Here is a 12,495-nt window from a genome sequence, read left to right on the forward strand (position 1 = left end):
AAATTCTGACTATGTAAATCATATAATATCTCTCTTACTGGATGACTGCAGGAAATTAGTGACTAGATTCCAGCAAATTCAGATCACCCAGTGCTACCGGCAGGCCAATCGATGTGCTGATATACTAGCCAGAATAGGTGCTGATCTAGATTCTGATTTCATTTTGTTTTCCAGTCCGCCTGTGGACTTAGTTAAGGCGTTGGAGGATGACTGTAATGGAACTTATTTTAACAGACCTTGTACTGAGTCTCTTGTAATTGTTTAGTTAATGTTTCGTTTATTTTACCCAAAAAAAGAGAAAAAAGAGAGAGAGAGATATTAACGGTTGCCAATGGAATTAATTGGAGCATGAGCAAGAGCTTGGAGCCGAGGAAACGACATTTGTGGATGCACATAAAATAACTGTATGATACAGACTAGTTTTGTTTTTGTTTTTTGTTTTCGGATTTGGAATATGTTAAAAGGAGATTTGAGGCTTTGCTAATATTTGGAGAGCTATGGGCTCAGGAACGGGCCAATGGATTTTTTTTTTTTTTTGTTAGGCTTTTTGTACTAGATTTTTTTTTTCTTTGGTTTTTTGTTTACCAATATAATTTGAAAAGTGTTATATCCACAATACTTTCACAATATTTTACATATATTGAACTAGTTCAAAAATTTTAGATGATAATTTTAAATTTTGAGAGAGTCAATTCTAAAATTTGGGAGGGCCAATGAATAAATTTACATGTAATCTTAGTAATTTATAATTTTTTTTTACTAGCTCTAATGGAGAATTCAAAAGGCTGGGGGGGTCGGGGGGGGGGGGGGGTGCCCCCCTTGCCCGCCTTTGGAGACTGAGACAGGGGCTTCACCAACAAATGATGTTCATTGAAACATGGCTGCCTAGAAAAGTTTGATGAAGTATAGCAATTCAATTTTCGGAAACAGTAGATTTCATGCATTGTTTACAAAAACTGCGTGTACTTTTTCCAGCAATTTTTTTTTTTTTAAATTAGGTCTCACGGCACTATTCACACATTTAAAAATTATTTTGTTACTGTATTTTCAATTTTCAACAGTAAACAGTATCCAAACAGACCCAAGTGAACAAGGATTCGATTGGAAGAGGCTTATGTGTTACTTTCAAGCCCACCTAAAAAATAATATTCTAAGTTCTAACAGAAACTTTCGCAAACAATATTCGAACACCCATCTTGATTCAAACGAAATGTTTACTTTTTAGTCTACTTTTGAAGTGAAATGCATGATAACGTCTGACTCTTCAATTTTTGGAAAAATTAAGTATTTCTTTTTCTTTTCTTTTCTTTTCTCTAAATAAGTGAACATCGATTCGATTGGAAGAGGCTAATATGGGTCACCTCAAGTCCACCTGAAAAAGAAAAATCCAACAGTAACTTGGAAGTTGCAAAGACACCCATCTTGACTTAAATGCAATGCTAACTTTTTAGTCTAATATATTATTACTAGTCTTAACAATCCATTTCCAGAGTAAAAATTGTGCTGGAGTTTGAAAATTCAATTTTTGTGTGGGAGAAAAATATAAACAATTCAAAACTAAGTTATGTCTACATGCATCTGCTTGATACAGAAATAAAGGGACTGCGCTTAGCAACGGTTGAACAGACTTCTTGACTCAAATGCAATGCTAACTTTTTTGCCTAATGTATTATGACTAGTCCTAACAATCCCTTTCCAGAGTAAATATCTTGCTGAAGTTTGAAAATTCAATTTTTGTGTGGGAGAAAAATATAAACAATCCAAAACTAAGTTATGTCAAAATGCATCTGCTTGATAGAGAAATAAAGGGACTGCGCTTAGCAACGGTTGAACAGACATCTTGACTCAAATGCAATGCTAACTTTTTTGTCTAATGTATTATGACTAGTCCTAACAATCCCTTTACAGAGTAAATATTTTGCTGAAGTTTGAAAATTCAATTTTTGTGTGGGAGAAAAATATAAACAATCCAAAACTAAGTTATGTCTGCATGCATCTGCTTGATACAGAAATAAAGGGACTGCGCTTAGCAACGGTTGAACAGACATCTTGACTCAAATGCAATGCTAACTTTTTTGTCTAATGTATTATGACTAGTCCTAACAATCCCTTTACAGAGTAAATATTTTGCTGAAGTTTGAAAATTCAATTTTTGTGTGGGAGAAAAATATAAACAATCCAAAACTAAGTTATGTCAAAATGCATCTGCTTGATAGAGAAATAAAGGGACTGCGCTTAGCAACGGTTGAACAGACATCTTGACTCAAATGCAATGCTAACTTTTTTGTCTAATGTATTATGACTAGTCCTAACAATCCCTTTACAGAGTAAATATTTTGTTGAAGTTTGAAAATTCAATTTTTGTGTGGGAGAAAAATATAAACAATCCAAAACTAAGTTATGTCTACATGCATCTGCTTGATAGAGAAATAAAGGGACTGCGCTTAGCAACGGTTGAACAGACATCTTGACTCAAATGCAATGCTAACTTTTTTGTCTAATGTATTATGACTAGTCCTAACAATCCCTTTACAGAGTAAATATTTTGCTGAAGTTTGAAAATTCAATTTTTGTGTGGGAGAAAAATATAAACAATCCAAAACTAAGTTATGTCTACATGCATCTGCTTGATAGAGAAATAAAGGGACTGCGCTTAGCAACGGTTAAACAGACATCTTGACTCAAATGCAATGCTAACTTTTTTGTCTAATGTATTATGACTAGTCCTAACAATCCCTTTACAGAGTAAATATTTTGCTGAAGTTTGAAAATTCAATTTTTGTGTGGGAGAAAAATATAAACAATCCAAAACTAAGTTATGTCTACATGCATCTGCTTGATAGAGAAATAAAGGGACTGCGCTTAGCAACGGTTGAACAGACATCTTGACTCAAATGCAATGCTAACTTTTTTGTCTAATGTATTATGACTAGTCCTAACAATCCCTTTACAGAGTAAATATTTTGCTGAAGTTTGAAAATTCAATTTTTGTGTGGGAGAAAAATATAAACAATCCAAAACTAAGTTATGTCTACATGCATCTGCTTGATAGAGAAATAAAGGGACTGCGCTTAGCAACGGTTAAACAGACATCTTGACTCAAATGCAATGCTAACTTTTTTGTCTAATGTATTATGACTAGTCCTAACAATCCCTTTACAGAGTAAATATTTTGCTGAAGTTTGAAAATTCAATTTTTGTGTGGGAGAAAAATATAAACAATCCAAAACTAAGTTATGTCTACATGCATCTGCTTGATAGAGAAATAAAGGGACTGCGCTTAGCAACGGTTGAACAGACATCTTGACTCAAATGCAATGCTAACTTTTTTGTCTAATGTATTATGACTAGTCCTAACAATCCCTTTACAGAGTAAATATTTTGCTGAAGTTTGAAAATTCAATTTTTGTGTGGGAGAAAAATATAAACAATCCAAAACTAAGTTATGTCTACATGCATCTGCTTGATAGAGAAATAAAGGGACAGCGCTTAGCAATGGTTGAACAGACATTGCCTACCATTTTTGCACAAAGATTAATTATTACAATCTGTGCCAATAAATAGAAGCGAACACATTGCTCATATGCACCCTCCTATTCTCTCTTACACTAAATTATGAAGCATTTCCGTTTCTTAATTCTTCTTCTTTCCCTCTTTCAAATCATTTCAAGTTATGGCATGAAAATGGTGGGAGGCATTGACTCCAGCACTGACAGAGAAGCCCTTCTAGCTTTCAAATCCTTAGTTATTGATCCTCAGAATGCTCTCTCTGGATGGAACATAAATTCATCTCATTGTACTTGGTTTGGTGTGAACTGCACCAGCAATGGAACACTAGTCCAATCACTAAGCCTTGCAAATCTTGGGCTCTTTGGCAATATTCCTCCTCGGCTCTCCAATCTCACTTGCCTTAAGACTCTAAACCTTTACAACAACTCTTTTTTTGGCCAAATTCCTTCTGAGCTAGGCCGTCTTACTAGCCTTCAGAGTATAATTCTCGCGACAAACAACATCAGTGGTACCATTCCTATTAGTCTATCTGATTGTCTTATGCTTGAACAAATGAGTTTTGAGAACAACAAAATTACTGGTCCTCTTCCTACTGAACTAGGCCATCTTCCTAGATTGAAAATTCTTGATGTATCCATGAACAATCTTACTGGTGCAATTCCCTCTACTTTTGGCAATCTCTCCACTATGACCAGTCTCAGCATAGCAAGAACCAACATATCTGGCAAAATTCCAAATGAGTTGGGTCGTCTCCATAATCTTGTCATGCTACAACTCTCGGAGAATCAATTAAGTGGTGAGATACCCTTTTCTATTTTCAACATATCCTCCTTGGAGTTCTTATCTCTCACAGAAAACAGGCTTGTTGGAAAGCTGCCATCCAATATAGGCCTTACCCTTCCCAACATAAGGGAACTCCACCTGGGGCGCAATAGTTTGGAAGGGCCAATACCAAGTTCTTTATCCAATGCTTCACATATTGAATTCCTTGATCTCCCTTCAAACAATTTCACTGGGCCTATTCCTTTACTTGGTAACTTGAAAAATCTTGCCAAATTAATTCTTGGCTCAAACAAATTATCTTCTACAACAGAGCAGAATTTTCAAGTATTTGATTCCCTTACAAAATGTACCAAGTTAGAGTACATCTTTCTCAATTCCAACCAATTAGCTGGTGAGCTTCCCAGTTCGGTTGCAAATCTCTCATTCAATCTCCAACAATTTTGTATTGATGATAATTTGTTGAACGGTAGCTTCCCTCAAGGACTTGAGAGGTACCAAAACCTTGTAGCCTTATCGATTCAACAAAATTCTTTCAGAGGCCAAATACCAAAGTCCATTGGAAAGCTTCAGAAACTACAAATACTTCAGGTACATGAAAACCTCTTCTCCGGAGAAATTCCTGACATCTTTAGCAATCTCACACAACTATATGAGCTCTATATGGGAAATAACCAGTTATCTGGTATAATTCCCATGAGTATAGCTACATGCCAGCTGTTAGAGACACTTTTTCTAGCTGGGACAGCGGTCAATGGAAGCATTCCAAAGCAAATTTTTGAGCTTCCCCAGCTAAAATTTTTGATATTGGCGAATAACACTTTAAGCAGTTCTCTGCCCGACGAATTTGGCCATTTGAGACAGCTTGAAATCATGGACATTTCTGGAAACCAGCTATCCGGATATATTCCTGCAATAACTGAGAGATACTCAAGTTTGAGCAGGCTCAACATTGCAAGAAATAAGATAACTGGCTCATTACCGAAGTCGTTGGAATATCTAGCGGCACTGGAGAGCTTGGATCTTTCTTCCAACAATCTCTCAGGCCTAATCCCCAAAGAGTTGCAGAACCTTCATGTTTTGGAAACGTTAAATTTGTCTTTCAACAGCTTTGAAGGAGAAGTACCGAAAAATGGTGTCTTTGCAAAAATCAGATGGGATTCTCTCCAGGGAAACTCCAGGCTCTGTGCAATTGACCATGATGCTGCCGAAAAGCTAAGAGTCAATCCTTGTGTCACAAAAAAGAAGTCAAATTCTCATTTAGTACTCAAAGTCACTATTCCAATTTCTGCTATCATTGTGCTTGTCTGTGCATTGTGTTTAGTGTGGGCACTAATCACCAAAAAGAAGAGCAAGATAAGAAACAATGGAACTTCTTCATCTGTAGTCAAGGGTTTACCCCCAAGGCTATCTTACTCAGAAATCCAGCTTGGTACAAATGGTTTTGCCACAGAAAATTTGTTAGGGAAGGGAGCGTTTGGGTCTGTTTATAGAGCTGTTTTCAGTACTGGTGAGAATGGAACCCAGACCACAGTTGCAGTGAAGGTTCTAGACTTGACACAAAGTAAAGCTTCCAAGAGTTTTGATGCAGAATGTGAAGCTCTAAGAAACATCCGCCATCGGAACCTTGTTAAGGTGTTCACTTCTTGCTCTAGCATTGATCACACAGGAGCTGCATTCAAGGCTTTGGCTATGGAATTCATGTCTAACGGTAACTTGGATAAGTGGTTGTATCCAGAGGATGTTGAATGTGGATCAACTCTGACATTAACCCAGAGACTGAATATTTCAATTGATGTAGCTACTGCCTTAGATTACCTACATCATGACTGTGATCCACCAGTAGTCCATTGTGATTTGAAACCTGGAAATGTGCTTTTGGACGAAGATATGACTGCTCATGTTGGAGATTTTGGGTTAGCAAGGTTTCTCTCCCATAATTCATCACAGAATGAAAGCAGCACAATTGGTCTAAAAGGCTCAATTGGTTACATTGCTCCAGGTATGTAAATCTTATCGTATGAAACTTGAATGGAACTTATGATTAAATTCACCATTTCCTAATGGATTAAGCTTTTAGGACAAATGGTAATTTGTCATAGTACCAGCCCAACTAATTTCAAGTTCCAAACATGTTTCCACTCTACTTCTCTTGCTACATTTAACCCAAAGAACATATTTGAATGGAAGAAATAGGAATATCTAACACTATGTTTCCTGCATAGTTCTTTAAGCTTTTAATAATTTCTGGTTACGAATTCTTGATCCTAATATCCTGAATTCATTTGTAGAGTATGGCTTGGGCGGAAAGGCTTCAACCAGTGGGGATGTCTATAGCTTTGGAATACTGCTGCTTGAGATGATCATTGCCAAGAAGCCCACAGATAGGATGTTCCAGGAAGGTTTAAGCCTAAACAAGTTCATCTCTGAAGTGCACGAGAGTAAAATCTTGGATATTGCTGATCCAAGGCTTTTCAAGGATTATGAATCTGTAACACGAAGCAGCAGTACTAGTTGTTCTATTGGTGGAGATAGCAGCAGCAGCAGCAGCAGCAACAACAACAACATTACTTTAAGAAGTGAGGAGTGTGTGGCTGCAATGGTGGGAGTTGGATTATCTTGTGCTGCTCATTCATCAAAAGAACGTTTTACTATGAGAGAAGCCTTATCCAAGTTGCAAGAGATTAAAAGGAGTTTTATTGGATCTTGAAGCATTGCCTTAACACTTTTGTGCGGAGTTTAAGTTTATTGCTCAAGCTATTTAAGTTTGATGGCCAATTAATGGGATCATATGCCAAATTGCATTTTCTTTATCAAACCCCAAATTGAGGCAGTTCAGAAATTTTCTTATGTTAACATGTGCTAAAATAAGATAAAACCTTAGACTACACCTTTAATGAATGCAACATCCCCCTTGGTTCATATTGAACTATCTCTTATTCATTTGCCTTTTATCATTGCCCCTTCACATGCTCTAGAAAAAAAATTTCAGTGGTTTTTGTTAAGAAATCAATCAATATCTTCACTATTCCTTATTCAATCTGATTGAATTTATCCCATATTGTGGCTACACATTAGCACAACCCAAAGTGTTACATTTTATGCCATAGAAGGTTGTGTATCTAGTGTTCTTTGTTTATAAACCCAGTCTACTACTACAAGAGTTAGGCCATTTTGTAATGGTACTCTGGTTATGTAATGTCTTATAAATTGGTTTAAAACACTAGTTTATATACTTTCGTGTGTGTTTGATGTAGGACACGATTTCTCTAATTTTTGTAAATATTTAATTTTAGTATTTTTTATGTAATTTTTGTTATTTTATGTTTAGGTTATTTATTTCCTTTTTTTTAGGTGATTTAAATGTTATTTAGTCAAATTAGGGTTTTATATGCCTTCGTAGCCGTCTTAGGGTTTCTAATTGCCCTAGGTTTTATTTTTACTATTTAAACGCATTGTAACTTTCAAAGACAATTCAGTTTTCAGACTATTATCAATAAACACGGACTTTTGCCAAATTATTTATCTGGTGGATTCCAGTTTTCTTCTCCTTGTGGATTTAGGGAAACCTCTCGTGGATTCGAGGTTTACTACCAAGAATTAACAGTTTAGTTTTAGTTCCATCAAGAGTGTTAGGACATATGTGATTTGATGTTAGGAACATATGTCAACATTTTATGTAATTGGCTAATCCTTTGACAAAACACACTTTACTTGTATTTGGGTAAATCTAGGACGTTTTTAATACTTTAAGGAACATTGTTTCAAGTCCAAGTATTGAAGCCATGCAAGTCTGTCTAAGATTCAAGTGTGAAGAGTGTTGTTCATTAAAGCTCAATATCTAGCTCAACAGCTAGCATCTATCGAGACTTGAAGAGTTGTTTTAGCCCGTGGCTCGATAGCAGCTTGACAGATAGTGTATTTGTCGAGATTTATGAAACTCAGATTTTCTCACAACCCTAAACATATATAAGGATTATTTTAAGGGCTGTATTAGGACACATTGCTAAGAGCACAATTGCATAAAAGCAAATTGTAACCGGAGACCTAGTTTGCCCTAATTCATTTTTCTTGTGAAGAAGCTGTTGTGTTTGTACACCGTAGGGTTTTGTGACCAAGTATCTTCTTGATTTTCATCGTGTGATGAACTGAAAAACTTTGCAACTAATAATCCTTCTCAAGTTGGTAAGTGAGTCACGTACTAGGATTCGTGCAAAGAAGTTAGTCACGTACTGGGATCCGTGCATCAAAGGGTGGCGTTAATATATTGAAGAGTTCAAAGGTTTTGAAACAGTAGAAGGTTTCTACTGTAAATTCATCTACATGGATTGTAGAGTTTAAGGACAAAGGTTTTGTACTAGATCTGAAACTTCTCTTTACTATAGTGGATTGCTTTTTGGGAAGGTTTCCCCCCAGGTTTTTTACTGTGAAACTAGTTTGTTTCATTGGTTTTCCTAGGTCATCATATCTTGTCTTATTTACTTTTTTGTTGTGCATAATATTGACATGATATTGATGTTTGTTTGTTTTAACAAGTTTTATTCATAATAAATCTAATTAACAACTTGAGTTTAAAACTTGTTAATTCTATCAACCAGGGTCTAAATTTCCCAACACACAATATTCTTTGCTACTTTTGATACATGTGTAGGTACAATGTGATTTGGCCATCGCAAGGTTTACATGTGTTAATGTATGTTCACTAAATTGTTTTGACTTGTTTTTGAAATATAAAATTGGTTAGACTTGTTTAGTGTGTGTGTGTGTGTGTTTTGGGATCTATGTGCTTACATTTTTCTTATTGAGAGATGTTTTTGAGAGGTTAAAATGTTGTTTGGATATTTGGTTGAGTTGCATGTTTGATTGCATTCATATCTGTGTTTTTCTCTTCTTGAAACTCTGTTTTTTAAGCAATCTCGACAGCTCCTTGACACCACTCGACAGCTAGGCTATCTATTGAGCTCTTCAGCTTTTTCTTATCGCAATCTTGATAGCTTCTCGATAGCTTCTTGATCCATCAAGAAAGTTTCTATCTGCTCGATATATCCTTGACACCTTCTCGATCTATTGAGGTTGGCTCGATAGCTGCTCGACACCTCTCGATCGATCGAGATTCTCTTGCATGTATTATTTTTCACATGTTTTTTATATTTCTTTGATCTTGTCATCCATAGCATATTGTTTCATTACATTCATGCATTTTTATGAATTCTTTGTGCCCCCTTGATCATACTTGATCATCTTTATGTTTCTCGGGTGAAGCTTTCTAGCTTCTTATACCCTTTGTCAATCATGATAAAAAGATTGAGAAATTGTGGAGAATTTGTGATTTCTTCTTAAGATTCTACAAGTTAGGGGGAGAAATACATGCCCTTGTAAGGGGGAGTTGTGTTTCATCTTGTTAAGGGGGTGTTTACTTCCTTGTTGTTGTAGGAGCTTCTTTTAGCTTCTTCTTCTTGTACACCGGTCTTGTGACCATGTTTACATACATTGTGCTTATCTTTGATATATATATGATGATGTATATCTTCTTTACCTACCTCAACATGTGTTGTTTCTTTTCTATCTTTATACCCATGTTTCTTATTATTGTATGCAATCTTTTATTTCTATTTCACACAAAGATGCCTTAATGAGTTTTGTTTAAATGTTTCAGAAATACAGGTTGTCAAAGTCTATTTGTCATGAACTCTCTTTTTGCTAAGTTTTTCAAGAGTTTGTGTTGGGATATATTTTACTGTACTTAACAAGTAAGTATGAGTTGAGTGATTTATGACTCCTCTCATATATTCATTTGTTTGTTGTGGTTTTTTCACGAATTACCAAATGGGGAGATTGTTAGGACATTTGTGATTTGATGTTAATAACATATTTCAACATTTTATATAATTGGCTAATTCTTTGACAAAACGTACTTTAGTTGTATTTGGATAGATCTAGGATGTGTTTAATACTTCAAGGAACCCTGTTTCAAGTTCAAGTATTGAAGTGATGCAAATCTGTCCAAGATTCAAGTGTGAAGAGTGTTGTTCATTAAAGCTTGATAGCTAACTCGATAGCTAGCATCTATCGAGACTTGAAGAGCTGTTCTAACTCGTGACTTGACAACAGCTCGACAGATAGGGTATTTGTCGAGATTTAAGAAACTTAGATTTTCGAGTCTATTTTTCATCCAATCCGTGATTGTATGTTTGGGATTTCTTTTCTCGATACCCTAAACATATATAAGGATTATTTTAAGGGCCGCATTAGGACACATTGCCAAGAGCACAATTGTACAAGAGCAAATTGTAACCGGAGACCTAGTTTGCCCTAATTCATATTTCTTGTGAAGAAGCTACTGTGTTTGTACATCGTAGGGTTTTGTAACCAAGCAACTTCTTAATCTTCATCGTGTGATGAACTGAAGAACTTTGCAACCAACAATCCTTCTCAAGTTGGTGAGTGAGTCACGTACTGGGATTCGTACAAAGGAGTTAGTCACGAATTGTGATCCGTGCATCAAAGGGTGGCGTTTATATATTGAAGAGTTCAGAGGTTCTGAAGCGGTAAAAGGTTTCTACTGTAAGTTCATCTACGAGGATTGTAGAGTCTAGGGATAAAGGTTTTGTACTAGATTTGAAACTTCTCTTTACTATAGTGGATTGCTTTTTGGGAAGGTTTCCCCCCAGGTTTTTTACTGTGAAACTAGTTTGTTTCATTGGTTTTCTTGGGTCATTATATCTTGTCTTATTTACTTTTCCGCTGTGCATAATATTGACATGATATTGATATTTGTTTGTTTTAACAAGTTTTATTCATAATAAATCTAATTAACAACTTGAGTTTAAAACTTGTTAATTCTATCAACCGAGGTCTAAATTTCCCAACAAAGATAGCATTGTGTGTGCTTTCTCTAGGCTTCCATGATATCGGAGCCTTGACTTACCCTGGTTTGATGGCTATTCAGCGAGACAGTGACCACCACAACAACGACGGCGGGAACGACGTTGACAGCACAGTCGTCACTAGGGCTAAGTTCCTTAATTTTCATGACGAGAATCACCAATTTTGTGAAAAGAGTTAGCAAATTATAGGTGAAATCAAGCAAAAGATTGCTACTCTTCTTGCTAGGAAATTATCTCACAAAAAAAATGACCAATATATTCAAAGATGCATTCCTAACTACAAGAAAATTCCATTCTTTGATGAAGATATATGTAAGATGGATTTTATCCACTGGCTTCTTGATTTGGAAGAGTATTTTAATTTTTGGAAGATTTGTGATTAAAAAAAAGTATGGCTTGCATCTAATAAATTGGACGATGAAGTAAAGGAATGGTGGGAAGAGATTCAAATCAATAGAAAGCGGCAAGGTAAGCATCCAATCTGCTCTTGGCAAAGAATGAAAAAAGTATTAGTTGATTTATGGTTTCCTAATGACTATTATGATATACTAGATTATACAAGCGTTTATTATAAATATGTATATTCATATAAAAAGGAATATGTTCAAAACAAGAAAGGTTAAAACCAAAATTATCACAACCAAGTCCATATGTCAAATAAAGGAAAGGGTTTGAGGGTTGAGAAGAAGTAGCCTATTACTAAAGAAAAATTTGAAGTTGTTAAAAAAGATCAAGACTTGCAACAAGTAATTGAATTGAAGATTGAAAATACCACTTGTCAAAAATTTGATGAAGAGGTCAAAGAAACAAAGGTTGAGTTGATTGTGGACAATGACAAGAATGAAGAGATGGTAATTATTGAGAAAATTGTAGAAGATTCAATTGAGGTCAAATATGAGGATGAATCCACAACTCACAATCCTCAGGTCTCAGTTGATTTCTTGAAGATGACTATACAATAGGTTAATTTTCTTGGAGTAGAAAATTTTAATTTTATTATCAACCCTTTGTTGATTGATGTTGTAAATAAATTTAAGGTAGATAAGAAGAAATTTTATGCTATACTTTATAAAGGATTCAAGTTTTAAAACTGGATCAAGTTATTAAAGCATTTGAAGTATTTATTTATTTGAAGTGGAAGATTTCAAATTTCAAAGATGAACTTGAGGATGAGTTTGTTTCAAGTAGAGGGGTCTGATGTAGGACACGATTTCTCTAATTTTTGTAAATATTTAATTTTAGTATTTTTATGTATTTTTTGTTATTTTAGGTTTGGGTTATTTATTTCCTTCTTTTTAGGTGTTTTTAATGTTGTTTA

General features: G+C 35.2%; 1 protein-coding gene across 1 annotated transcript; it reads left to right on the top strand.

Moving 5' to 3' along the window:
• Positions 1-3,561: 3,561 nt before the first annotated feature.
• On the top strand, positions 3,562-7,116 carry LOC142627706 (uncharacterized). Its single transcript, XM_075801569.1, has 2 exons — positions 3,562-6,292; positions 6,582-7,116. Exons 1-2 carry the CDS (start codon positions 3,616-3,618, stop codon positions 6,998-7,000), a joined length of 3,096 nt encoding a protein of 1,031 aa, XP_075657684.1. The 5' UTR covers positions 3,562-3,615; the 3' UTR covers positions 7,001-7,116.
• The last annotated feature ends 5,379 nt before the right edge of the window (positions 7,117-12,495 follow it).

Source organism: Castanea sativa, chromosome 3 (genome assembly GCF_040712315.1).
Source record: "Castanea sativa cultivar Marrone di Chiusa Pesio chromosome 3, ASM4071231v1".
In the NCBI taxonomy this organism is placed as follows: domain Eukaryota; kingdom Viridiplantae; phylum Streptophyta; class Magnoliopsida; order Fagales; family Fagaceae; genus Castanea; species Castanea sativa.